This window comes from Thamnophis elegans, chromosome 7, assembly GCF_009769535.1.
Source record: "Thamnophis elegans isolate rThaEle1 chromosome 7, rThaEle1.pri, whole genome shotgun sequence".
In the NCBI taxonomy this organism is placed as follows: Eukaryota; Metazoa; Chordata; class Lepidosauria; order Squamata; family Colubridae; genus Thamnophis; species Thamnophis elegans.
In genome coordinates, this window is record NC_045547.1 from 25,338,647 (window position 1) to 25,365,845 (window position 27,199).

General features: G+C 37.6%; 1 protein-coding gene across 1 annotated transcript; it reads left to right on the forward strand.

Annotated features, from left to right (window-relative positions):
- Positions 1–1,317: 1,317 nt before the first annotated feature.
- On the forward strand, positions 1,318–26,609 carry TCP11L2 (t-complex 11 like 2). Its single transcript, XM_032220874.1, has 12 exons — positions 1,318–1,452; positions 7,717–7,816; positions 12,215–12,277; positions 12,842–13,001; positions 15,221–15,356; positions 15,834–15,954; positions 17,601–17,821; positions 19,565–19,701; positions 20,124–20,314; positions 22,038–22,219; positions 22,318–22,490; positions 23,374–26,609. The coding sequence occupies exons 4-12, from the start codon at positions 12,863–12,865 to the stop codon at positions 23,616–23,618; spliced, it is 1,545 nt and encodes a 514-aa protein (XP_032076765.1). The 5' UTR covers positions 1,318–1,452; positions 7,717–7,816; positions 12,215–12,277; positions 12,842–12,862; the 3' UTR covers positions 23,619–26,609.
- Positions 26,610–27,199: the final 590 nt, after the last annotated feature.

Genomic DNA, 27,199 nt, shown 5'->3' on the forward strand with positions numbered 1-27,199 from the left:
TCAGGAGTCTTCTCCAACACCAAAGTTCAAAAATGTCAGTACTCTCCTGCTCATTCCATAGTGTCTCACAGTAAAACAGCATTGCTAAATAAAATTAATATTTAACTATATACTGTTCATCTTATTTTCCATAACAATATGTCTCCAATAGCTACCAAGTAGATCACAGGGCAACATTCCTTCATAATTGTTACCTCCAACTGCTTTTCAGTTGCCTTTGAAAATGGAAATTTCCCCTAATGTCAAGGTTTGTAAAGTACCCCAAGGGATCATGACACCCACCAAATGATCTATAGATTTTAGTTGTTTTTTATTATTTTATACTAGAATTTTTAATTGTATATATACTGAATGTTTTTATTTGTTCTGGTCTCTGGTCTAAGACTGTAATACATCAATTAAAGAAAGATTAATCAATCATTAAAGGACCCACCAAATGAACAAAATGCAAAGGAGTTAGCTTTAAGGCAAACCTTTCCATGGATTTGTTGTCTGATCCATCTCTGGCCCAGACTCTTTAGCTACTGGGGACGTGTTCGAGGTAACACCTCCAAAACTGAAAAAATAAGAAAAATCCAGTTGCCTCCTGAAAAAGCCCCTTTAGGTCAACCATGACCTGGATGACTGAGGCTCTCTACAGACTCCGAACCTGAAGATCCGGGAGGCTGAATGAATCCCAGTACAAAGCCATTTAAATTTAGCATCTTGGGGCCAACAATTTACAACGTCGTGGCTCTTGTCTTCTTTCGCTTCCCTTCTGCGAAACCCGCTCCTGCTCTTATCTTCCGCCGTCAGCGAGAAGCTGTTTTATCACATACAGGTGGCCAACTCAAGAAGGCAAGCATTAGGACACAGTCAGGACAGAACTGAACAATCTACATCCCTGCAGCAACCTAAACCGGCCGCCTGAGAGGGCAGGAAAGAGCCGTGTTTTGGCCCCCGCGCTGGCGCGCCCAACCACAACGAGAGCAGCCCGGAGGAGGCAACCTCCCAGCCGAGCAAGCAGGGAGAACTGGGGACACCCGCTCGCTTCCGTAAACATCGCTCAGCCCCGCCCCTCCAGCAGGGAGAGAGCATTGGTGCCCGGGGGAAGGGGAGCAGGGCTCCTGACATGGAAGGATGGATTTGCCTCACTTTTTTGGAAAAGTACCCCGCAGCAGGATTCGACCTGTCCGGCCTAAAGCTCGTCGCTTCGCTCTCTGAGCGTCGCTTCCCTGGCCTGTCGCGTTGGTTAACATAAGGAACGAAACATTTCCACCCCCCCTCTCCTCGCAGAGAAGTGGGAGCGTCCAGGCAGCTGCTAATAGACGGCCCGAGACTATGTATAAACCAAACGGGGGGAGGCGGAGGGAGAGTTAAAGCCCGAGTGACAACAGCTGAGGGGCAGCCCAGGCAGAAGCGGTGGGGCGGCAGGAACAGAGGACGCCTCTGCTTGGAAAGGGGTATCTTGCGGTGAGTGGGTCTCGATTTGCCTTCCTCCTCCTCCTCCTCCTCTTGGGAAAGAAGCGCTCCGCGTCCTCCCCAACCCTACCGACGATTGAACTCCGGGTTGCCTCGGGAGCCCCCTTGAAACGCTCCGCTTGCATGGGGGAGAACCCGTGAGCGCGGGGGAAAGGCGGTGGGTCCTTCTGGCTGGATCCTGACGGGAAGCAAAGCCCGTGCCGGACCCCGTGGTTCGGATTTGCAAACAATGGCTAATGGCTTACGCCGTTGGTCGAATATGGGCACATGTTGATTTCTTTAGCCTCCTAGATAAACAAGCATAGGGGGGGGGGGGGGGTTGGCGGGTCTCAAGGTGACGCCTCTCGACCGCAAAGCGCGCTTTTGCAGCCGGGCAAAGCTGAATGGGGGGGGGGAGGCGAGCAATAATCCCCTTTTGGGGGTCCGGTGGGAGGATAGGAATCCGTCGTTGGCAACCCAAATTATTTATTTCGAAACACTTTTTTTTAAAACGACCCCCCCCCCTTCCGCGCAACTTCTCGGATGCAGTTAAAGATCCGGAAGCGTTGATAGAAATTGCAGAGATCGCGAAGGCGAGAAGCGGTCTGTTGTTTGGAGGTTTTCCTTGGAAACGCTGGTTTTGTTTTGGACCGGAGGGTGCCAGGAGGCTTTGAGCCTCTGAGCCGGCGCCAAAAATACATCTGCGGGGAGGGGAATCGGCCAAGCCGAGGAAGAGCTGCTGTTTTCGCCTTCCATCCAAGGAGGGGCGTCGGGTTACTCGTTTGCTCTTGTGAATTTTGGACGGTATAGTGGAGGACGCGGAGGACGCTGCTCTCCTGTTGACTGCTAGTAGAGGTAGTCCTCGAGTTACGAGCACAATTTAGCCCAGGATTTATGTTGCTAAGTGAGACATTTGGCGAGCTTTCTTGCCACGGCTGTTAAGTGAATTTCTGTGGTTGTTGTTAGTAATGTGGTTGTTAAGTGAGACGGTTAGAAGGTCTCGCCAAAGGTGATTACATGACTCCAGGACACTGCAACCATTGTCAATATGAGTCAGTTGCCAAGCATCTGACCCATGCTGATCATGTGACCATGGGAATGGTGCAATGGTCATAAATGTGAAAAACAACTGTAAGGTTGTTTTCAGTGCTGTTGTAACTTCCAATGGTCACTAAAGGAATTGTTGTAAGTCGAGGACTACATCCTCTTATTCTGCCCTTTGCGTTTAGGCTTATGGAAATAAAGTCTCAGGTGCAACCTCCAGAAAAATCTGGGTGATCATTACAGGGGAGCCATGCGCAACAGTTTGGTATTTATGCATTGCATTTTTATTATTAGTTTTAGTCAATTTCCTTATTTGAAAATTAAAAAGCAAAACTTCTATATGGTGGCTGTCTAGATTTCTGCAGCTTAGATCGGGTAGCATATGGTTCAGATATTTATAAACATTCTTGCACTTAAATCGTTTCATTTTAATTAACAATGTTGGTTTTTTCCCCTAATTTGACAAATAGTAGAAAATTACTTAAAAGTTTGTAAATGTACATTAAAAGCAATAATAAATAACTGAAAAACCATAAGATGTCTATTAGCACAGAATGCACTGTAACATTTGCACATCTCATCATTTCTATTTCTGCACAGAGTCTCTTGATTTTTCAGGATTTTTCCATGAGTTCACGTGAACCCACCTTCAAATCACAGGACACATTTGCTTCAATGAGGATTTTTAGTCATGAGTCCTTGTGGTCCCATTGCAGTATTAAAAAATAATTTGAAGCCTGGATCTTTACACGCAACCTATATGAAATCATCAAGAAATAAATTATGTCTGTCAGGTCCACACAATTGGACAATCATGTATCTCACCACTTTTGGCTCCAACATGACACAATAATTGGGTTGGGGAGAGATAATTTGATTTTGCATCAATTTTAAAGGGAGTCACATGAAATCATTCTAAAGTCACAAAACACCTTTGTCTATATACAGTGAACTATCACGATAGATCCAATCAATTGATTGGATACTCAGATTCAAGGCATGAATCTGTATCATTTTCTTTTTACATTGGATCCAGTTGAAATAATTGCCAAAACACTGATCATATATTTTTGCATAAAACTAAACATCGAAACCACAGATCTGAGGATCTGGAACATAATGCAAGAAGCTTCCATTTGAGACAATTATCATCACGAATATTCATGATTTTTACACACAGTTTGTCTGAAACAAAGTGATAAATCATATCCTCTAAATAGGCAAAAACAATCACAAGACCGATAATGTTTGGCTCCAAACAAAAATAACTTTCTTTTCATTTTACCTAGCGATAACTTGCTTATAAAATTCAAAGCAGACAAAATTAGTCTGGAAGTAAACATACAGAGAGTAATAGAAGAGGATATTTCTAGCTCAGGGTTGAACTGTAGAGTCTTTGGTGCTCTTTGAGCAGGGCTATCTGTTTACAGATGTTTCATTACCCTATAACAAAACAATTAAACTCAGAGAGTACCAAGGGTACCACAACACGGAGAACATACAGATCATCCACAATAGTGATGATAGATAGATAGATAGATAGATAGATAGATAGATAGATAAGATAGATAATGTGAGCAGATGCAAAAATCCAAGGGAAGTGCATAACAGTGATAATAACAGGTATAAATAAACATTTTCCACAAATTCTCAGAAATGATAGCACCTGCACCCTGATAGGAAAGGAAAATTATGTTTAATAACAATCACTCACTTTAATGGGATGGCAGAATAGACCTGCACCGTCTACTGCAGTGTTTCCCAAACTTTTGACATATGTGTACCCCTTCTATAATTTTCGTAACACTGAGTACCCCTCATAAAAAACATGCTTTAATAAAAATCAAAATATATTTATTTTTTATTTTTTTGGTACATACGCAAAATAAACGAAAGTTATATTATAAAGAACATTTATTTGATTCAATGAGAAGGATGAAATTGTTTATGTTGAGATGACAGATCATCATAATTTGGTTCCCTGGTTGTTAATTTTAATCTGAGATGCCAAACTCCGGTGCAACGCGTACCCCCACCAAACTCTTCCCGTACCCCTGGGGCGTACCACACTTTGGGAAACACTGGTCTACTGTGACACTTTATTGCAGGTGAATCAGAGATGGAAATCCGGAATGCTCGTCATCTTTCCCCACTAATCCCTTTGACTTAAGATCTGTGAAGTCTAACTTTGCAGTATTTTAAGAATCCTAACATTGATAGAGTTGTGGTGCAACCCTTTTTTCTCACTAATATATTCTCTGAAGTTTTATTTCTATATAGATGTACATAACATTGCAACCCATTGTTCAATACCAGGAAAGAAACCTGCAGGCAGAAGACTTGCATTAAATAAACCCGCAATAAATATGAATGATTAAATGAATAATATTTTCTTGGAGGACAGGGTGGGGTGGGGAGTTGGACTCTACATTCTGAAGACTTCGGTAAATTCTGTAAGCTTCTGTCTCCATCTTAATAATGGACTGTGATTTAACTGAGATGCACTTTCTCTCTTCCCTTTGGGGGAATTCACTTTAGTTTCAAAGGAGTAACTTTGAAAAGCAATATTCTGAGGGAGTTCAAGCCTTCTTTCTTCTAGAGCTGCTACTTCATAAACTAGCATTTATCCTTTTAAATGAAGAATAATCTAGGTATGAAATACGGATACTGCGGGAGGGGGAAGAAGAGAATCCAGTTACAGATTTCCCAGGTCATGTTTGCCTTAGTTTTTTATTCCTTGTAAATGTGTTTTATTTTCCATTTTCATTTTCGAACAGTCACATATATACTGTGCATAACCGGGGCCATATAACATTAAACAATAAACACAGCCATTCCTCTTGTCAACAATACCCCCCAAAATAGAAACCCAATGTACCTCTTCGACCCTCCATACACCCTTTCTTTCGCCCCCCTCCAACTTTCCATCTACCCTCCATCATTCCCCTCTACCCTACTTCCCCTCCCCCTCTACCACTCCTCTCTCCCGGTACACTCCCTCCCTCCCTTCTCACCCTCCCTCCAATCCTCTCTCCCAGCCTCTCTACCCCTCTTTCTTCTATCCCTCTACTCCTCCCTTCGGTGTATTTCTACTATCTATTAATATATTCCGCTTGTCCTATTTTTACAGTGGAATTAAAGAGCAACAGTATACAAGTGCAATCTCATTACTTTGAAATCTAACACATACTATATATCCCCCCTCCCCCCTAACACCCCACCTCCCCTCCCCCCCCGACTTCCCAGAGCCCGGACACGGTATAGATTTTTAACAAGCACAGTCTAAAATATATTAAGACAAAGGAAATAAAAAAAAGAAGTTAATAACATCTCTGCATTGAACTCAGCTTCTTCTTGTTGCACTAACTTTGAGCAGTTTAGATTATTCCTAATCTTAAGCATAGGCTATCTGGAATTTCTTAGTCCCGTATTTGTTTTGTGTATAGTCAATCCATTTTTTCCAGTCTCTTTTATATCTCTCATTTGAATGGTCTTTAAGATATGCCGATATTTTAGCCATCTCGGCTAGGTTTGTAACTTTCAATGTCCATTCTTGAGTTGTAGGCAAGTCTTCCTTCTTCCAGTATTGCGCCACCAACAGTCTGTTGGTGGCGCAAAACTGGATCTGTTTGCCTTAGTTTTAAAGAAAATGCTAGGAGAGCTGAAGCATTTAGTAAAAATGCAAGAGTAGGAAAGAACAATAGGTTGAAAGGTCACTACAGCACTCATAATTCTTGGTAAAAATTATGCAATTTAAATGATTAGCTAATGCCAGAGTCTATGCAGAAGCTACTCTGTACCTATTTATTTTAGATCTCTGGAGAGAGTTGTCTCTTTCCTACTAGCCTGCAGGGAGAAAACAAAGAAAAAGGTTACTGCTCCAAAGTCTGAATTTAGCTCACAACAGGAGAAAAATGACTGGATTAATGTGTGCAATAAGTTATACATAAAACTAAATGTTCAGAGTCTGATTTACAAACATCAGTAGGGTTATTGGATTAAGGATGCTCATGCAATGTTTTCTCAAGAAACAGATCAACTTAAATGAAACCCCACTGATAAAATCAAATTAAATTCTCACCTAATGATGTTACATTATGGAATTCCCTGTTAAGAAAAGTTCATTAAAGAAACCTATTTCCCACTCAATTATCTACACCTCTGCAATTAGTACAGTAAGTGCTGCTGCTCAGTTTCCATTCCTTGGGAGATTAATAATATGATTGTTGCTATATTTTTGTATATGAATTGCTATGTTTCTGAGTTAAAAACAAAAAGATGTGCTTATGATATCTGCTAATTTCCCAACACACACACACACACACACACACACACAATATAAATATTCCACTGAAGCCATATATCGCCATTAAGTCATGCTGATTTATTTACTCTGATCAGTATATTCTTGGATCCTTTTTCTCTTCTGAAAAGAGAAACACAACAAACAAACACAAGAAGAATGTGTAAGTGAAGTATTGTACTATCACTGAAGTTGGTCAGCACTGATTCTCTTGTGTGCAAGGAGAAAGGTTGTACATTCCTTAAATGATTTATTCCCATTATGAGATACTAAGTGAACCACTTTTCTGTTTTAATTTTCTGCTTCTTCAAAGAATTATTTATTCTCCAGCCTTGTTTTAGCGTAGAGTGTAGATGGGTTAGCTTTCAACTCACATTATTCCTTGTCAGGAGAAGCTAAGAATTATCAATCAAAGAAGCATCAACTTGGGAAAAATGAAACATTTTAAGTTATAAAAAACCTGCTGCCACTACAGGATCTACATTTGTGAGTAGAATTATGCAACTTGAACATTGCATGACTCTCCACAATCCCACTCTTTTGACATGATTTCCTCAGGTTTTCATTAGGATTTTGGCAAGTTTATGCATGAGTTATATTGTTTGCCCTTGCCACGCTATAGGTATTTACTGATAGATGTAAGATGTAAGTGATATTTTAATAAAATCACTGCATCAACTTAAAATATTTGATACGCTTGTAAAGATATTCAGGCAGAAATGAATATTGTTCAAAAATGAAATTGCAGGTGTTTCACAACTATGTAAATGTTGACGGTGATGAAGATTTAAAGAGTCTAAACTGCTATGCAAATTCCATCTTATCTCATTTCTTCTACCCCAAATAGGCACAATACATACATTGACAACATGCTATACAATTATATTGGTTTTACTCAAATTTCTTCTTTTTTGTGTTCCACTTTGCAGATCTGCTACACACTTCTTTAATGATCTTCAGAATACAAATTGAAAGTGTAACTGCCAATGAACTTCATCAAATTTCACATAGGGAGCAACTCTTGAACAGGTAAGGATTGACCAGGATAGACAAGTCTAAAAGTAATGCAGTAAACACGGTAAGCAAGCTATTAATAGATCACATATATGCATGTATTTTTATTTTTAAATAATATCCTTTTAAGCATTTGAATACTATCTTAAGTTTTCTTACCGTATAATTTGTAATGAAGCTTATTTTCCAACTAAAATAAGGTAAGGCTGTGAATTTCTGTTTTAGGTTCTGCTTTTATTTGTTGTGTATGCATGTCCTAAATAGTTGCACGCAGGACAGATATGCTGCTTAGATCTATTATGTTTTTTTAGGGTGAATAAGTGAAGTATGTAGAGCTATTCATATTTACTTTTATTTATTGCCTTATCTTATAAGGCTATTAGTAGTAGCCCTCCAGTTCCCCCAGATAGCATGAAATGTGGAGACTGCAACTTTATCCACTCCACAATCCTGTCCACTCCAGTGATGCATGGACTCTATCACTCTATTTCTGGTTGGTTGCATCTATATATAGTAGCATACCTACTGACTGTCCTTAATTTTCTGAGGCCTCCATGTTTTTCAAATGGCCCTGCAGCAAAAAGTTAAAAAGAAAACCTTTCACCCCAAATATCTGTACATCAGAAACTTTCTACCAGCAGCGCCTTCCATTCTTCTCTGTTTCTTATTGATTTAATTATTTGGCTTTTGTCAGTATGCTCATTTAATGTCTGCTTTATCAGTGGGGGCGTTTGTCTTCTTGTAAAAATGAATTTTTAATAGTCAGTTAAGGGCAAACTCATTTCATAATGTGAAATGACAAATTAACAGCATTAGCCAAATACCCCCTATTTGCAATTTAGGGTTGGTAAAACCTTAGGAATTTATTATTTGTTTAAGCAGTGGAAGGTGTAGAGGAGAGAGAATAATAAATGAGTTTAACTAGCTTTAGTAAATTTCTGATGTATGCAACTTGAAGAATAAATTTAAAATATTTTTCTTGATGGTTTGTATATATATTCTGAATAAGCAGGTAAGAAAAGTATTTGCAACTACTTCATCCTTCCTTGCTTCTCAATAAGATATAAAATCAGTATTTGTTTGATTTATGTAAAGATCATTCCTTTCAGAATCAGAGTATATCCAGGGAATAATATTATGGCACACAGAAATAACCATATCCTTCTTTCTACTATATTAATAGGTGGTTATTTGGTCATTAGTGTATCCAGGTTCTACATTGATGCACAATGTTCATACTGTGTGTGCATTATATGCACAAACATCTTTGATGTGTGCATTTTTAAATTGCAACTTTCTGTAGCTGATTTATTTTTATATAAGATTATTTTCCTAAAACCTTTTCCAGAAAATAGAAAAGTGTACTTTGATGATTGCTACATTGCTTATAGCAAAAAATTAAAAAGAAGGTTTTGATTTGGATGAAGGGATAAAAGGGGTAACTCATTAAATTTGCAGATGACACCAAGCTGGCAGGAATAGGCAACACTCCAGAAGACAGGCTTAAGATACAGAAGGATGTTGACAAACTTGAACATTGGGCACTATTTAATAAAATGAAATTCAATGGTGAAAGAAGTAAGGTTCTGCATTTAGGCAAGAAAAACAAAATGCACAGGTACAGTATATGTGGTACCTTGCTCAGTAGTAGTAACTGTGAGAGGGATCTTGAAATCCTAGTGGACAACCATTTTAATATGAGCCAGCAGTGTGCAGCAGCTGCCAAAAAAGCCAACACAGTTCTAGGCTTCATAAACAGAGGGTTAGAATCAAGTTCACATGAAGTTTTAATACCACTTTATAATGCCTTGGTAAGGCCACACTTGGAATATTGCATTCAGTTTTGGTCGCCACGATGTAAAAAAGATGTGGGGACTCTAGAAAGAGTGCAGAGAAGAGCAACAAAGATGATTAGGGGACTGGAGGCTAAAACATATGAAGAACGGTTGCAGGAACTGGATATGTGTAGTTTAATGAAAAAAAGGACTAGGGGAGACATGATAGCAGTGTTCCAATATCTCAGGGGTTTCCACAAAGGAGAGGGAGTCAAGCTATTCTCCAAAGCACCTGAGGGTAGAACAAGAAGCAATGGGTGGAAACTAATCAAGGAGAGAAGCAACTTTAGAACTGAGAAATTTTTTGACAGTTAGAACAATTAATCAGTGGAACAACTTGCTTCCAGAAGTTATGAATGCTCCAACACTGAAAGTTTTTAAGAAGATGTTAGATAACCATTTATCTGAAATGTTATAGTGTTTCCTGTCTAGGCAGGGGGTTGGACCAGAAGACCTCCAAGGTCCCTTCCAACTCTGTTATTCTATTCTAATGTCCATTTCTAAATGCCAGTAATGGTAATATCTGAGAAGTAGAATGTACTTGGAAAGGAAGCTGATTCTATTAGCTATTTTTAAAAGACCAAAGATATGAGAGTCCAAAGAAAGAAACTATGAAGTTGGAAGGGAAGCAACTCAAATTTCTTTCCGGAGTTGTCATACTCTGTGCAAATGAGGGACAGTCTCATTTAATTGCCTGGCTCAGTGACTCATGTTCTTGTGTACTTTATACAATATGACATAAAGTTTCAAAACTCTAAAGTATGTAAAGTTCTGTCATGATTGTGTCAGTATTCTTCATTGGGTCTGACATTTGTAAGTTAGGTAAATTGTTCCTAGACTGTCATTCATATTGTGGTTTTATTCACACGCCAAGCTAAACAATAGTGTAATTTATTTGATTTTGGGTTAGTGGGCTAGGTAAACTCAGTCATTGTCATTGATAAACCATAGTTTTTAGTCTTACTTGTTCTTCAAATACACACCATAGTTTTTATTTGCTGCTTTTGAGACCATGCCTTTGTTTACCTTGTCATAGCTTTTCTATAACTGTCCAAGAATAAAATGTTTTAGGGTCTTTATTACTATGATCATCAAGATTACTGTTTAGCACAAGGAACTTCACTTGCAAATCAAGGGTGGGGAACTACTATGCTGCTACTGTAAAGTATCTTGTATATTTCAGGACAAAGAGTTTTAGTTGAACCATTCAAACAAATGACAGCTGTGTTGTCACTTACCCTTTTGATATTAAAAAGTAGAAAATACCTGTTACATGTGAAGATATTATGGTCCCTTTTATCCAAATGCTGTCCTCCTGATTAAATTCTGTCGTCCTGGTTTAAAAAAAATGGTTTCCATAATTCCTTGCCATATGCTAACACATCTTGAGGACACAAAGTTAGGATATCTGGTTTCATTCTATTTATTCATTATTCATTCTTGTATGTAAACTTATTAAGTTTACATAGAAGAAGAGGAATGAAGACTAGCATACTAATCTGCCTCTCCTTCACCAGTTGTAGAGCTAATCCTCAAGTCCACAAAGATGACACCATCTCTACAATTAATTGGCTTTCCATTCATTAGTAGTTTTGATTAAGAAGATTCCTATGGAACCAAGGAACATCTGGAAAAGATTCATGTTGTAAACAAGAGGTTCATGCTTGCATGAAGTACTTGTTGACTCATTGCCAGAGCAGTTTTATAATTCTATGACTATGTAAATTCCAACTGTAGTTTTTAAATTGTATGATGTCATGTTTATTTCCTGTTCTGCACATGGGCCTAGATATGATTGGTGGGATTATTAAAATATCTGACCAACATTAGAAATGGTTGTTTTTACTTAGCACAGGAAGTATTTAATTGCATTAAATCATGATAATTATTGATGGTTCACTACAAGAGGTGTTATATGTTAATAATGGAATTTTGGTTATGGGTTTTTCAAAAGTGAATAGGGGTACTGCATAATAATGGATAAAGTATATGAATTGAGTAGTGACTGGTTTAAATCTCTTATCGCACTGACCTCATTGTTGAGTTTCATGATCAGTTGGATAATTTCCAGTTATTTAACTGGTTAAATATTTTTGAATATTCAAAGAATTCAAAATGATTGCTTCTCTTTTTGTTGTAGTAACTCTTTATTAACAAGAATAGAGTAAGAATCATTTGTTCTAGAAAAGGAAGTAAAGCTTCTCTTAGTCTGATTCTAGTAGTAGGTGCTAGATTCCATATCGAAAATGAAGCCCCATTGTATACTGTCTCTATTTAAAATTCCAGTGAAAAATGGAACTTCTTCAGTTATGAGTTTAGATAATAGCATCTTGATAAGGAAGAGCATCTCAGTTTCCAGTAGTCCATAAAATGCTATCCTAAATTCTATAAGATTGTAGCCTAAAATGATTTTCATTATTTAACATTTGACATTAAATACCCAGGCTAGGCTTTTATTTTAGAATATGAATCTGTCTTATACAATCCCTCTAAAGACTGATGAAATGATATATGTGGAAAATCCTTTGAAGTATTAGCTAAATTCTAATTCTTTTAAAAATTCTTTTTAATTTTCAAGAGGACTGCATCTTGACTACCTCTAGACAATTGCGATAACTTCATTTGGTGCTTGCTTACACAGGTTAGTATACCGTTTTGACTAACATTCAGTAATTTACTTGTCCACAGTTTGTCATGATCATCAACTAGGAAAATAGCCAAACCTGGGGGTGACTAGGGTTGAGAATCACTGTAATAAAATTGTATCGTATAAAGAACATAATCTGTGATTATGAATAAAGATGTCTAGGTTCTGTGTCTTATTTTAATTATTTTTCCCAAAGTCTCAGCATTACTCTGTATACTATATAGCTTAAGCCAGGTCGGTTTAAAACCCAAAGACATTTAATAATACTGCCTGATTCCATTTTAAATGTACAATAAAATGGATGTTGTATTTAAGATAGGCAATTTTGCGTATCAGATTTATCCAAAGGCCAGATGACACAATCCCTCAAAGAAAGCTTAGAAGAAGAAAAAAACACTCACCTACTTCCCATATGTTCATTGAATCTACGGATTCCTTCCAACTTATTTACCTTCTTTTCAATTCAGTGTTAATGCTCTTCAGTGCTAACATTTGTAAAGACTTTCTTATAGCTGTATCAAACATATTTTAGTAAACCCCTTTTTAAAAATTTGGCAGGTTCTACGGAAGTGGTCCAAAATGCCTTTCACTGATGAACAGAGCAGTGACTGTGATTCTTCGCGATCTTCAGAAAGTGCAGCTTCTTCATCGAGTGACTCTGAATACTCAAGGCAGAGTTTTACCAGTGATTCTTCAAGCAAGCCCAGTTCTCCAGTCTGTAAGCTAGAAGCACCTACCTGGATATGTGCCTTTGAATTGCCGAAAGTGTCTGGGATAAGTTCAGATTGGATATGCAGATCCTCCTCCATTTTGAGGAGGATGTTGGTGGATTATTATCTTCTGGCCTTATTTGGGCATTTGTAGGATTTTTGTCAAAAGAGAACAGTACACTGTCTCTGACACTTCTAGATTGTGTCCTCAGAACACTCAAAATAATTTCCCAAATTGTGCAAAATTTCAGTAGTTTCTTAAGGGAGTTGAAGCTGGCCAAATTTTAGAAGGGTTTTTTTTAGCTATCTTCCATGACATCATGCCAAATCTTGTGGGTGAAAGAGATTGCCAGAATGTGAGATTATTATTAATGTATGACCAACACAGGTTTGGAGCCTAGCAGTTGCCCCTGTATTGATGGTAGGCATTAGTAAATATATCATGAAGGACTTTCCTAAATTATGTTTATAATTGCTGTCTGCAATGATATGCCATCCATATCCTTAGGTACCTTTTGAAATTTTGCAGAAAAAGTATAAAATAGCAAAATGCTTGAGTTGTCCTCTGGCTGAATTAAATGATCATCTTAGAACAGATCCAGAACATTCTATAATTTATGGGTGGGTGGAAATATAATTTTGTGCAAAAACATTTCACTAAGATGCTTGAAATTTTTTACTTTGAATAGAATGTGTATTTCCCCATTTTAATTCACTTCTGCTCAGTATTTATTTACTCACTGATTTTATTAATACATTTTCAGTTGGATATCTCTAATAAAATATCTTGAAATTGAGTAAAAGGGAAATAATAACTCTTGTAAAAATAGAAAAAAGTTGCATGCCAATAAATAGAAAACACCCAGAATCAAACACATACATTTAGATACATTTTAAAAGAGATTTATTAATTGACTTCAAAGAACAAGCAATATCTGATGTCCAGAAATCAGAGTTGGCCTTTTCACTAGACAGAATGGGCCAACTGTGGATGAAACTTGAAGAAGTGAAAAGGGTCTTGAATCTCTGATTGTCCCAAAGGTGCTTTTTCAAAAGGCAACTGGACTTTCTTATAACAAGAAAATCCAGTTGCCTCTTGAAAAAGCATCTTTGGGAGAACTATCACCTGAATGACTGAAAATCTCTATATACACTTTGATGTTAATCTGCCTCCTTCGAGTAAAGTTATCATTCTTGTTCTATTTTTGTTGTCAAAAATAAAGCACAAGTGCCAGTCTGATTAGCTTTTATATAAAGGGTCAAGTAGAAAGGAGGAATTCTCTGGGGCAGCACATATTAACCAGAGCTTGCTGAATAAGGTAGAGTTGGCTGATCGATTTCATAAATCATGATTTTAGCCACAGTAGGATACCAATTGAACATGCAAGTCAAAACAAAGTGTATGCTATGGGAACCCAGCTATAGGATTATGGGGAGGCTGAATTAACTTGTCCTAAACTTAATTTCTAAATTCACCTGTTGCTCAGGAATAAACACTAACATCCTGTTATAGGAACAATGATAGAGGAACAAGGACTGGCAGTTTTTGAATTGTATTTTGGGTAACTAAATATCCTGGCTTGGAATTTGCAAAAAAAAAAAAAAAAAGAGGAGGTGCCATATTTTTCAGAGTATAAGACGCACCTTCTCTCCCCAAAATGAGGGTGAAAATCTGGGTGCATCTTATACACAGAATACAGCATTTTTGGCCTCCCAAAACCCTGCCCCCTTTACAAAAATGGATGTGCAGAGGGTTTGGGAGGCTTGCAAAGTGCTCCTGGGGGCTGTGGAGGGCAAAAATGAACAAAAAAGAGCTGTTTTTGATCGTTTCCCCCCCACCCAGACCTCAGGAGCACTGTATAAGCCTCCCAAAGCTTCTGCATGCCCCCCTCTTTTTTCAAAAAATGGGCCATTTTTTTGCTCATTTTTGCCCCCCCCCCCCAAACCCGTAGGAGCACTCTACAAGCCTTCCAAAGCTCTGCATTTTGCAAAAAACGAGGCGTGCAGAGAGTTTGGGAGGCATGCAGAGTGCAAAAACTTTTTTTAAAAAAAATTTACCTTTTCAAAATCATGGTGCATCTTATACTCCGATATGTCTTATAGTCCCAGAAAATATGGTATTTAGTGAATATATAGATTCAATGTAAAGAACCAGCTCCGAAATGAAAAATATTGATAGGTTTTCATGTCAAGTCAACGTGTCATGTGTTTTATTTCTTGGTTCCAGCAACAAGCCCTCCCAAAATGGTTACATTTGATGAGATGATGGCAGCTGCAAGGAATCTGTCAAACCTGTCTCTGGCTCACGAAATTGCTGTAAATGAGAATTTTCATTTGGAACGCGTAGAGCAGCCTCAGAACAGGTAGGCTCAGGTTTTTAAAAGAATGGGGAAAAGGGGAGGCAGTGTTTAAACAGATCAACAAGCAATCACAAATGGTTTGCATAGTTTCAGGGGTCCTTTCAAATGTTCATCTCTTGGTACAGAATGTGTACTCAACAAGCTAAGTAAGTTTTTTTTTTAGGTTAAGCTTGTGAGTCAAACTGAGACTTAAATGTTGCTACTTAAAAAAGAACTTGAATGTGCAGTATTCCTGTAAATACTGGCTAAAGTTACATATCACACAAATCATGGCCTCTGTAACAACTGCAATGGCCCATTTTACAAATAATTGAGCCCTGATCCATAAACTGCTATGGCTAGGATCTTTCTATTAATAAAACGATAGGTCCTTTCCTCTAAGCTGGAACTTAATTTGACTTTTTTTGTTTTAGCACTTTGCTTTCTTTGAATGCTTTGAATGCTTACACTCTCCTGTCTTGCCCTTCTCATACCTGACAGCTTTCCTGGAAGGATTAAACAAATTGTACATAAAGCATTCTGGGATCGCCTGGAAGAAGATTTGAAGGAGGACCCTCCTGAGTATGAGCATGCAATCAAATTGTTTGAGGAAATTAAAGAGGTGGGGTTTTGGTCCTGCTCTCTCAAGCTAAGTTTGTTTTTAAGCAGACATGGAACAGGTTCTGTACATTAAAGGTAAAGGTTCCCCTCGCACAAATATGCTAGTTGTTCCCAACTCTAGGGGGCGGTGCTCATCTCAATTTCAAACCAGAAGAACCAGCGCTGTCCAAAGACGTCTCTGTGGTCATGTGGCCGGCATGACTAAATGCCGAAGGCGCACGGAACGCTGCTATCTTCCCATCAAAGGTGGTTCCTATTTTTCTACTTGCATTTAATGTGCTTTTGAACTGCAGAAGCTGGGACAAGTAATGGGAGCTCACTCTGTTACACAGCGCTAGGGATTCAAACAGCCGACCTTTCTGATCGACAAGCTCAGCATCTTAGCCACTGAGCTACTGCGTCCCTTCAATGCACAATGTCCATTGTACATTGACAATGTACAATGTCTGTACATTGGCATTCTGTAAATCAAAGTTGTAGATGTAAAGTGTGCAGCCTCTCAAGATGTCCCTAGTCTAACTGTCTTTCAGGTGTCTTGACTATGATGGCTGGGAGAATGGTAAAGTTGAGTTTAAGCACACCTGAGAGGCAACCAGGGTGGGGAAGATTGCTGGAAAGTTTTGTAACAGACAGAAAGAAATGATTAAAAAAATTCTATGTGTGGGTACATTGAAGCTTAGCATTTTTTTTTCCTTTTTGTTTATGGTGGCATGGCTGCCAGAAGCAGAATTATAAAAAGTTTGTTAACATTCACTGTAGCCCTTCCACTTTAATACTTGTTCTTACATATAAGGGGGTATGATAGGGACCAATATTATTGGCTAGCAACTGTTAAATATTTCAGTAGTCCAATTCTCAGAGGAAAAATGCTGATTTGGCCAACCCTTTCAATATTTCCCTATGGTGGTGTTCGACTCTGATGTAGCATTGTTATATGTTCAAGGTGACCACAATAGTTGCTCAGCTTATCCTGTCAGTGCTGAAAGCCAGTTAAAAATAGATTTGGGTAGTTATGTGTGTTAGTATTTGTATGCTGGGTAGTTAAACAGAACCTGAATGAGATCCTGCTATGACTACTACATTTCACCACAACGTTACATAATATCATAACATTAGTTTGTAGTTTTTAGTATTACACCAAACTGACTCTCTTGTTCTTAGTACAACTTGGATGTATTAATTTTTCACAACGTTTGTGAACTTCCAGGCAGTTCAAAATTGCCTCCATGGTTTTCCCTGAATTTTCCCCTGGTGGTGGTGGTGGCGGGGGTGGGGGGGGAGAGCAAACTGAACCAAAATCTTCTTGTTGTTAGCTTTATGGCCACTTAGTTCCTACAAACAACACTTTTGTGAGATAATCTAGATGTAGAACAGCATGTACCTGTTTTGCATCTAGGTATGGCAATCATATCCTTTGAATTACGAAGTGTATAGAGTCACTTCAAGTGGCAAGAAGGGCAGAACTCATAATTGCTCTTGAAGAGGGACGTTTGGCATGTGAAACATAAAGCCACAGTTGCTGAAATTCCTCCTAAGTTATATTATCGATTGGTTCTCTCTATTGTGTGTCTTTGACCACATGAAACACACATTTCTATTATGGGTCATTAATTGCCATTTAGTTGACTTGTGGTTTTCCTCTTGCAGATCCTTCTTTCTTTTTTGAACCCGGGGGCTAACAGGATGCGCAACCAAATTTGTGAAGTCCTCGATGCGGACCTTATAAGGCAGCAGGCTGAGCACAATGCAGTTGATATCCAGGGTCTTGCAAACTATGTCATTAGCACCATGGGAAAGCTGTGTGCTCCAGTAAGGGACAATGATATCAACCAGTTAAAGCCCACTGGGAATATTGTAGCATTGTTGAGGTTGGTATGTGATTTGCTTTTCAACATTAGGTGGTGGTTAAAAGAATGATCTGAATCAATCCTCCCCAAAATTTCAGGTGTCTTTTATACCATTTAGAATTCCCAGGTAACATGGCTGTGGAATTCTTCCATTTGACTTTTACTGTTGATAGTCAGACATCAATAATACCTACCATTGACTAAAGCATTGCTAGCTGAGGAATTATGGGAGTTGAAGCCCACCCAATCCAAAGTTTCTGAGGTTGCGAAATCCTGGACTAAAATGTCCCAAAGGTGCTTTTTCAAGAGGCAACTGGACCAGATAAATGTCTGTGGAGATTCTCAGTCATCCAGGTCATGGTTGTCCCAAAGGTGCTTTTTCAAGAGGCAACTGGACTTTCTTGTTTTTCTTTGAAGACTGTTCTGACCTAGGCTTCCTAAGACAATAAAAATCACATGCTTGGTCCCAAAAACACTTTTTTTAAATTTCAATGGCTGTGAATTATGTTCATTCACAGCCCCTAATGAGTCACAAACTGTTTGTGAAGACAGTGGCAGAAGTCTTCCACAGTCTTTTGGATAAGGCTGATAAGCACCCACCTTTATCTCCCTTGGAATGTTGGCAAAAACCTAATTGCCAGTTAGTTTTCCAAGGCCAAATGGAGCAGAGTCAAAACGGAACTTCAGAATTTAAACTGACCAGAACGAACAAAGTTGCTTCCTGCAAAAGCTCATGTCTGTTTGTTCCTCCTTTATGTCCCATGGGAGGGGCCAATCATCTCCCAGCCTTATTCCTGAGTTGCCCTTTTTGTCATAATTGTTTTTGCCTTCTGGCAGCTTTGTGCATGCACGCACTGGGAACAAGCTCCCCCTGTTCCTCTGCCTTGCTGATGTCAGATTCAAGAGGCTCCAGAGGCCCCCTTTCAGCCTCCGACACAGAGCCCTTGTCCAAGCCTTCCCCAGACTCCAGAACTGGCCCATGTTCCTCCCCAACCTCCTCACTGTCCAACTCCATTGTGAGTTCCACAGGCTGCCGGCGGGCCACAACAAAGACGTTTTGCTTCTCATCCAAGATGCTTCTTCAGTTCTGAAAGCCCAATTCCCTTTGGGACAACCATGACCTGGATGATTGAGGATCTCCATAGATTTACCTGGACTAAAGCATTTAAAATAAATCACTATCTTGAGTCTGACTTTAAACTGTGAATCTTGGCTGTTGTTTAGTTTTCTGTTTTACCCCCATCCCCTACTTTTTATAAAAGCAACCATCCACGTCCATATTACTTTGGCTCTTGTAAAAGAAGCACCCTTATATTTTCTTATGGTTCAACTCAGCTTTCAGTATTATTGTTTTAATCTTAATGGCTATCTATTCCAGCTTGATGGCTATTTGCTTTTTAAAGCTAGTTGATTAAGAGTTTAAAAAGTGACTCTTTTTAACAGGCATTTGGTAGGAACAGAATGGATAGGATTTGTGTTATCATTTCTTGTGATCTTTGCATTTGTAATAACTATAGGTTGTATAAAGATGTAACTACAGGAACATTGCAAAACACCTGAAATTCTGCTCAATTAGCTTTACAATGTCACGCTTTATCTTTGAAGCTTGGAATTGGATGTAGTTTCTTATGAAAACTACACTCTTGGGAAATTATCATAAAAGTACATATCATGTTCACATTGTGAGAAAGAATGACTGACTAAAAATATGTAAGTAACAATGTTTTAACATACTGCAAATTTGTCATTTCTGTATTCTTTCAGGCAAATATTCCATGTTCTGGATCTCATGACAATGGATATGGTTAATTTTACCATACAGTGTCTTAGACCTCACGTTCAGCGCAACTTGATAGATTACGAAAGAGCAAAATTCCAAGATATACTAGAAGAAACTCCAAGTATGTTCTTTGTTTACATAAAAAGGGGATAGACAATGAAGTGGCAACAAAGTCAGTTGTATGAGATCTGAAGCAACAGATTTGGGGAAGGGAGAGAAATATTCTAAAAAATTTTGAGGATTACTGTCGGTAAAACAATCTTGAGTTGCAAAAATGCTCTGGCTTACATGTTTTACTGTCTGGATGTATTTTTACACTGTATGCTTATGCCTGATTAGAATGTTACTTTGTCATGTCGTAAGCTTAGTCGGTTTTTAAAAACTTTCTCTAATTTTCAATATTCACCTGTTTAATTTTCTTTTGGTGATCAGGTCCTGGAGTTATTCCCCCCCCCCCCAGCTTATTTACTGAACTAGGTGCATGCTTTTGTAAAACAAACATTGCAAGTCTGAACTTTCTTATCTTTGTCTCCAAATGTTCAGGTGCCCTAGACCTGACAACCGAATGGATAAGGGAATCAATACAAGATGAACTATCTTCTGTTTCTTGTGAAATGCCATCAACTCCTGGTGCTAATGGGATGTCAAAACCAAATCTTAGCCCAATTACGGTGTTAACAAACAGCTACCTGAAACTGTTAGAGTGGGATTATCAGAAAAAAACAATTCCAGAGGTAAGTTGCTTTCTCTCTCAGAACTGCTACAAAATTTATTCTTTTTCTGTAAAATACAGTGGATAGCAATTTACACAAATCATGGTTTACTTAAGCATGATTTATGGAGTAAAGTACAACATACTAATCCAAAAACAAGTCATGTTATAGGTTAGCATGTTGCCTGTTTCTAGACCAGTAGATTTTTCATAGTTATTATCAGCCACAATGTCATAGATAGATACTTTTTTCAAGCTTGGATAAATATTTTATAATGTGAACCAATGGCTTGACAGCCCTACATTTCATTACATTATAATGTTATGCCTTGTATTTGGTATGATTAGTTATTCATTTAGGCCCTGACTGTGTGGTAACCTACTTGCTTCGTCCTACAGAAATTAATGGAAACACCTAACTGCAGAATATGCTGTCTTCAGATGCAATGGCAATAATTCTTTTAATAATTTTAAGAGACAGGAGAAAGTCATGACAGTTAAGCTTATAACACCTAGTCTTAAATGTTGTTTAGTACCTTCAGGTGCTTAAAAATTTACTGCCTTAAGTAGCAGTTATTGGGGAACAACAGCAGAAGAGTAGATCCTCCTATTTACATTTAAGAGCTTCTAAATGAATCCAATTGGTTAATGTGTGATATAGAAAGCTGGGATCAGCCTTGGACTTTAACCAATACCTATGTAAGCTCCATTTTCTCTTTAAACTAATTTACATTTAAATGTTTATAAAATATTAATAAAGAAACAGAGTATGGACATTTTGCATTTGTGTTACCAGCAGTATTGAATATAATGAAAAAATAGAATAGAATAGAATAGAATTCTTTATTGGCTAAGTATGATTGGACACACATAGAATTTTTCTTTGGTGCATAAGCTCCCAGTATACATAAAAGGACATGAAAAGATACATTCGTCAAGAATCATAAGGTACAACACTTAATAATAGTCATTGGGTACAAATAAGCAATCAGGAAACAATCAATATCAATGTAAATCGTAAGGATACAAGCAACAAGTTACAGTCATGCAGTCATAAGTGGGAGGAGATGGGTGATAGGAACGATGAGACGACTAATAGTAATAGTAATGCAGCCTTAGTGAATATTTGACAGTGGTAAGAGAATAATTTGTTTAGCAGAGTGATGGCGTTCAGGAAAACTGTTCTTGTATCTAGTTGTCTTGGTGTGCAGTGCTCTATAGTGTCGTTTTGAGGGTAGGAGTTAAAACAATTTACGTCCAGGATGCGAGGGGTCTGTAAATATTTTCACAACCCACTTTTTGACTCATGCAGTGTACAGGTCCTCAATGGAAAGTAGGTTGGCAGTAAATTGTTTTTTCTGCAGTTCTGATTATCCTCTGAAATCTGTGCCTGTCTTGTTATAACCAGACAGTTATAGAGGTGCAGATGACAGACTCAATAATCCCTCTATAAAACTGTATCAGCAGCTCCTTGGGCAGTTTGAGCTTCCTGAGTTGGCGCAGAAAGAACATTCTTTGTTGTGCTTTTTTGATGACGTTTTTGATGTTAGGTCTCCATTATAGGTCTTGGGATATGATACCTAGAAATTTGAAGGTTTCTACTGTGGTGGTAGTTACATTTTTCAGGAGACTTCTTTTATCTTGGACCTGATGAAAAAGTTGACATCCTCACAAAGATGTACTTTATTAAATATGGTCAGAGGTTTGATGATTGTTCATAAATGTTACTCTTCCAATTGTTTCAGACACTAATAACAGATGAAGCTCGCCTCCAAGAATTATCCAAGAAATTGAATCAGTTGAAGATTGTAGCGTGTATTTCTCTCATAACAAGCAACATGCTGCCTGCAGTTATTGAGGATATTCCAGACTTCGTTGAGAAACAAAAAAGGATTTCTTTTGTTTTGCTTGAAGGAATGCATAAGGAGTACGTAAACACATGAACGACTGAATAATGATTTTTAAAATGGCAAAAGCATTATGTGATAGCATTTTGTTTCTAATCTCCCTCCCTCTTTCTTGCAGGACTTTTGATTTAAAAGAAGCTCTTAATGCAATAGGTATTCAGACATGTAGTGCAATTAATGAATCACTCACAAAGAGAGGCTTTCAACTATTAAATAAAAAAGTTCAAGAAAATGTGGTAGGTCAGCTCTGCAACATTGTTGAAGAAGACAATGCTGTCATCACTTTAATTGGTTAGTGATAAATTACTTGACATATTCTTAATACTAAAATGTATATTTATATGTATCTAGGTACCTATGATTCCTGAGCATTCTCTCATATACATTCATTGTGAAGATTGGGCCCACCTACTTCTCATGTTTAATAGTGCATTGCTGGTTATAGATTTAGATTTAAGTTGCAGAATCCAGAAATCCTAGCTTCACTAAATGATGACCCCAGTTTTAGCCAGATTGATATTTGAAAGGAGCACCGGTTCAGGACAGCTAGCTTTGTCTCTCCTATTTAAAACATGAACCGACACTAGCTTGCAATAGTTTATGCAGATGATTCTTCCCATTGACTGTGATCTTGTTAACTGTTGAATGAGCCAGTTGACTGGGTTGATCACATATTTTACAAATCAGCGCTGAAGTTCGCTAAACAAATTACTGTAAACCAAGCAAACATTATGACTTATGATATGTGAATCTTGGCAGACATAGCTATAATTGGAGACCTGGAGTTTGCTAAGGCATTTGGAGCAGGAATTGGAAACCTATGGCTCTTAAAGTGTTACTAAATTATAATTCTCATATTGTCCACACTGAGTATGACTGCATTATAGACTTTCCTGAAAGAGGAAAGATGTCCTTTGTATAGATTTCCAATGCATTTTGCAGTCTACATGCCAAATCTTACATAGATTAGATATCAACTTCTAATGCATCAGTATCAGTCAGTGTGCTATGGTATCTGCATAGCCACACTGTCTTTTTTTGATGTGTGAATGCTTTGCAGTTAATCATGTTAGTTGATCAGTTTGCATTCATCATGAGAAATTAATGCTGTCCTAAATAAGGCCAGGAAGTCTAATTGTACATGTATGTGTGGTTATTTTTTTTTCTTTTTCAGGTAAACGAATTCATTTGTACATGAAAAGCTTGCTTGTTTCTCCATGCTTTCAAAAATCTATGCCTACAGTTTCTGGAGGTCTTGATGTGATTCAGAAAGAGATAGAGACTATTGGATCGCAGTATGCTAGCATTGTTAACCTTAATAAACAGGTTTATGGACCATTCTATGCAAGTATCTTTCGAAAACTGCTGTACAATGAGACAGAAACAAACAAAGCAGAACTTGAGACTTCTACCAACTGAAAATGTACAGCTTCTTTTTTGGTCCCTCCTTTTCACAATATTTATATTGTGATCTGCATTCTTCTTTTGACTATGCATAGCTTGCAGTGATGGCTGTTAATGTGAGACAGAGAGAAATGTGTTTATATTATACAGATTACAGTCAAATAAATAAAAGTTCCCTCCAAATTAAAGCAATACTACATTTTAAAAAGGTAACTTTTGAAAAGATTAATTCTGTTTCTAGCTATGGATTATAACATGTGGCACTTATTTTCTATAATTTTCTTTTTCTTACACAAAATATTTCAGACATGTATGATAAATGCCTAAATGATATAAATCTCTTAAATGTTTAATATGCTTATGCGAATGACTATGGTGCAATAATATAAATATATATTTCAGTTTCAATCTGAAATAATTGTTAGGGCATTTGCCTTCTGCCTTTACCCAAAATGGATTGCTCAAGAAACCCTCCCCCTTTCCTCCCCCCCCCCCATTTCTCTCTTCTCACAAGTGAGATGATAGGGAAGATCATGTGTCAAATTTATTCAAGGCTGTTTCCTGTTTTGAGCTTTTAATGTATGCAGTCTTCATAATCAGTACCAGTTGTTTAGAATTTAGTAGCCTCTGATTTCACTAGTTCATTTTTTAAAAAAGATAAGATAAGTTATGATATTTTAACTCATTTGCTTAACAACTTGCTGTATTATATACAAGCTATATGTATTTTATTTTTCTCAATTTATTGAAGGGTTAAAATACATTGAACATATAATTCTCTGTTTACTACCAACATGAATCAGAATTTGAAAATGGGAAACTCGAGAAGACAAATGTATGGTTTTAAGCAACAAATGCTGAACACCTTTTGCAGATTTATGTCACTAAATAGTTCCAGTTGATATTTTACTTGCTTTTTTAAAATAAAAATTGAGTTATTATTTTGGGCATAACATGAAACGCTCTTACCTAGAGATATAAAATTTCTGGAAATTTTAAAGCCATGAGTAAAAACCGTTCCCCCTCCACATTTTTTTTCCAGAAAAAAAAATTTTTTTTTGAATAATTGAAAAAAAAAAGTTCAGTGTGGAATAGTTTTATAAATTGCATGAAATGCAGTGTATATAAAAGTATCATGCTTGCAATAAAAAAGTAACCACCACCCCTAAGCAGATTTGCCCCTTAACACCAATAGCAAATAACGTTAAGATCCACTTCAGTATTTAAGCTCCGTAGAAGGTTTACCTTTTGAGTGGCATTTTTTAAAAAAAAGAAACACAAGGCACAACACATACGTGCAGTTTATTCTATCATTTTCTGAACTACTGCTATCATTTTCCATTTCTTCTTCCTCTTCGTCATTTTTCTCATGGACTTCTAAAATCTTTAGGGTTGCACGCATTGAAACAAGCTTTTCTACCCTGTCACAGGTCAGTTTGTTTTTTGATTTGGTATGAATATTACCAAACATATTCTTTCACATGCAGCAGAAGATGCAAGAGGTGTCAGAGGTTGTGTGGTACAGAGACCTTGCACCATGTTGCAGGAGGGATATGTTTTGCAGAATCCCAGAACGCATTCCTGGCCCAAAATCCCTGAAGATGTTCTATATTCTGCAACATTTGAAAGTTTTTTTCCAACATCAAGTTCTAAGTGCCCAGCTTGCTTCATAATCCAGCCAAATGCAGCAGCTGTATTCCCATCACTCACACACACTGCCTTTGAATCTTGGATCCAATAGATTTGCAGCAGCATATATTGAATGGCAACAAAATTCTTCTAGTTTCTTAATAAAACCTTTCACTTTACCTCTTTCAGCAGTTGCAAGTGGAGATGCACTTAGATTTTTAAAAAAACAGATATTTTTATCATAGCCATGTGGTTAGGAATTTCTGACAAAAGTGCAGTGTCTGATTCAGATACATGGGTTGCTGAAAAAAATGGCATTAAAATTTGTAGGGAGTTCTGCAGCTGAACCCAAAACACATCCTCATAAAGCACTGTGTTCCTTATATTTCTGGGAATTTTAAGATCCTCAATTATTACTGCTGCTTAAACACTTGTCTTTTTAGTAAACTTTCAAGGGATCACCACTCCACCCCAAGGTGTTTTACTACAGCACTTCACTGTCACTATTTTATTCTGTGCATTTTTCTTCTTGCTGCTGCTTGAAGACTGCGGTGGCAACATGATTTTCTTTAATCCTTTGAAGGGTGTCCAGTTTCATGAAGTCACTAAGAAATAGGTTTAGTCCATGAGATGCACATCCTATTGCAGTAATATATATCCATTATGATTTTCCATGCAGCTTTCATATTACTTCCATTCTCGGTCAATAAAGCAAACACTATATCACTCTCAATTTTCTCTAAAATTGCACATATTTCACTACTTACTGTGCAGTATGTCTGTTCCCTCCTGTTTCGATGCTTGTATAAAAGACTGGTTGAGGTATTGTTATCAGAAAGTTAATGATTCCTTCTCCCTGAACATTTGTCCATCCGTAAGTACTGCAAGAAATAGTGCTTTGCTTATTTTTCCATGATATGGTCATAATAACTTAAAAGTTTCCTGCCAACAAAGCTGATCCAGAATCATATATTGCTCTTGTAAGAGTATGATCAATTTTCTCCTGATTTTCAGGTGTCATTTTATCTATAAGTGAAGGTCTTGTGTATTTTTGTAAGGCAGTGGTTTGCGACACTTCCTTACCTGAAGATGCTGTTAGTGAAGAAACATTTTGTGATGATCCAGAAGCAGCACAAAGAGTGTTTCTGGAATTAGAACTCTGGAAGGAAAAGCAATATGCCCTTTCATTCTGGTCCTCATCATTTCATTCCATAACATATTCTTTAATGTCTTTAGGGCGCTTCTGGCATGCAAGGATTGGTTTTGTCATCGTTGTAGCATTTGGAAAAGTATATTCTTACAATATCTGCAAACTGCAGCTTTGCTCTCAGCAAAAATTGCACTGTGAAAATGCTTCCAAACTCTCACCATTTTACAGAGAGAAGGAAAAGAAAAAACAATTTACTGACTAGACCAGTGTTTTTCAACCACTGTGCCGCGGCACACTAGTGTGCCGTGACATAGTGTAAGGTGTGCCGTGGGAAAATTACTTTATATATAGTCACTATAGGCACAGAGTTAAATTTTTTTAACATTTTCTAATGGTGGTGTGCCTCGTGATTTTTTTCATGAAAAAAAGTGTGCCTTTGCACAAAAAAGGTTGAAAAACACTGGACTAGACTATAGATAAACATTATTGTGTGATGGTGGAGAATTTAAGAGGAATCATTTAAGGGTTACAAAAGAGAAACGAATTTGTCGGACAAATTTTTCTTCTGACCAGTCAGTTAAGGCCTGAAAGGAGAGAAACTATTGCCTACTGTATACCAAAAATCACTCAACTGTAGGAAGTCCGAGGTACCTAGGTAAACTAAACTGGAGTCTTTCACCTGCAGTGCCCTCCTAGTGGCACAAATGCATATTTCTCTTCTTTGAGAACTGCACTGAGAAGTACAGCATTACTTGAATTGTATTCTAGAATTTGCATGTCTTCAGCTGAGAGAATTTGCAATAATTTAAGACTTTAC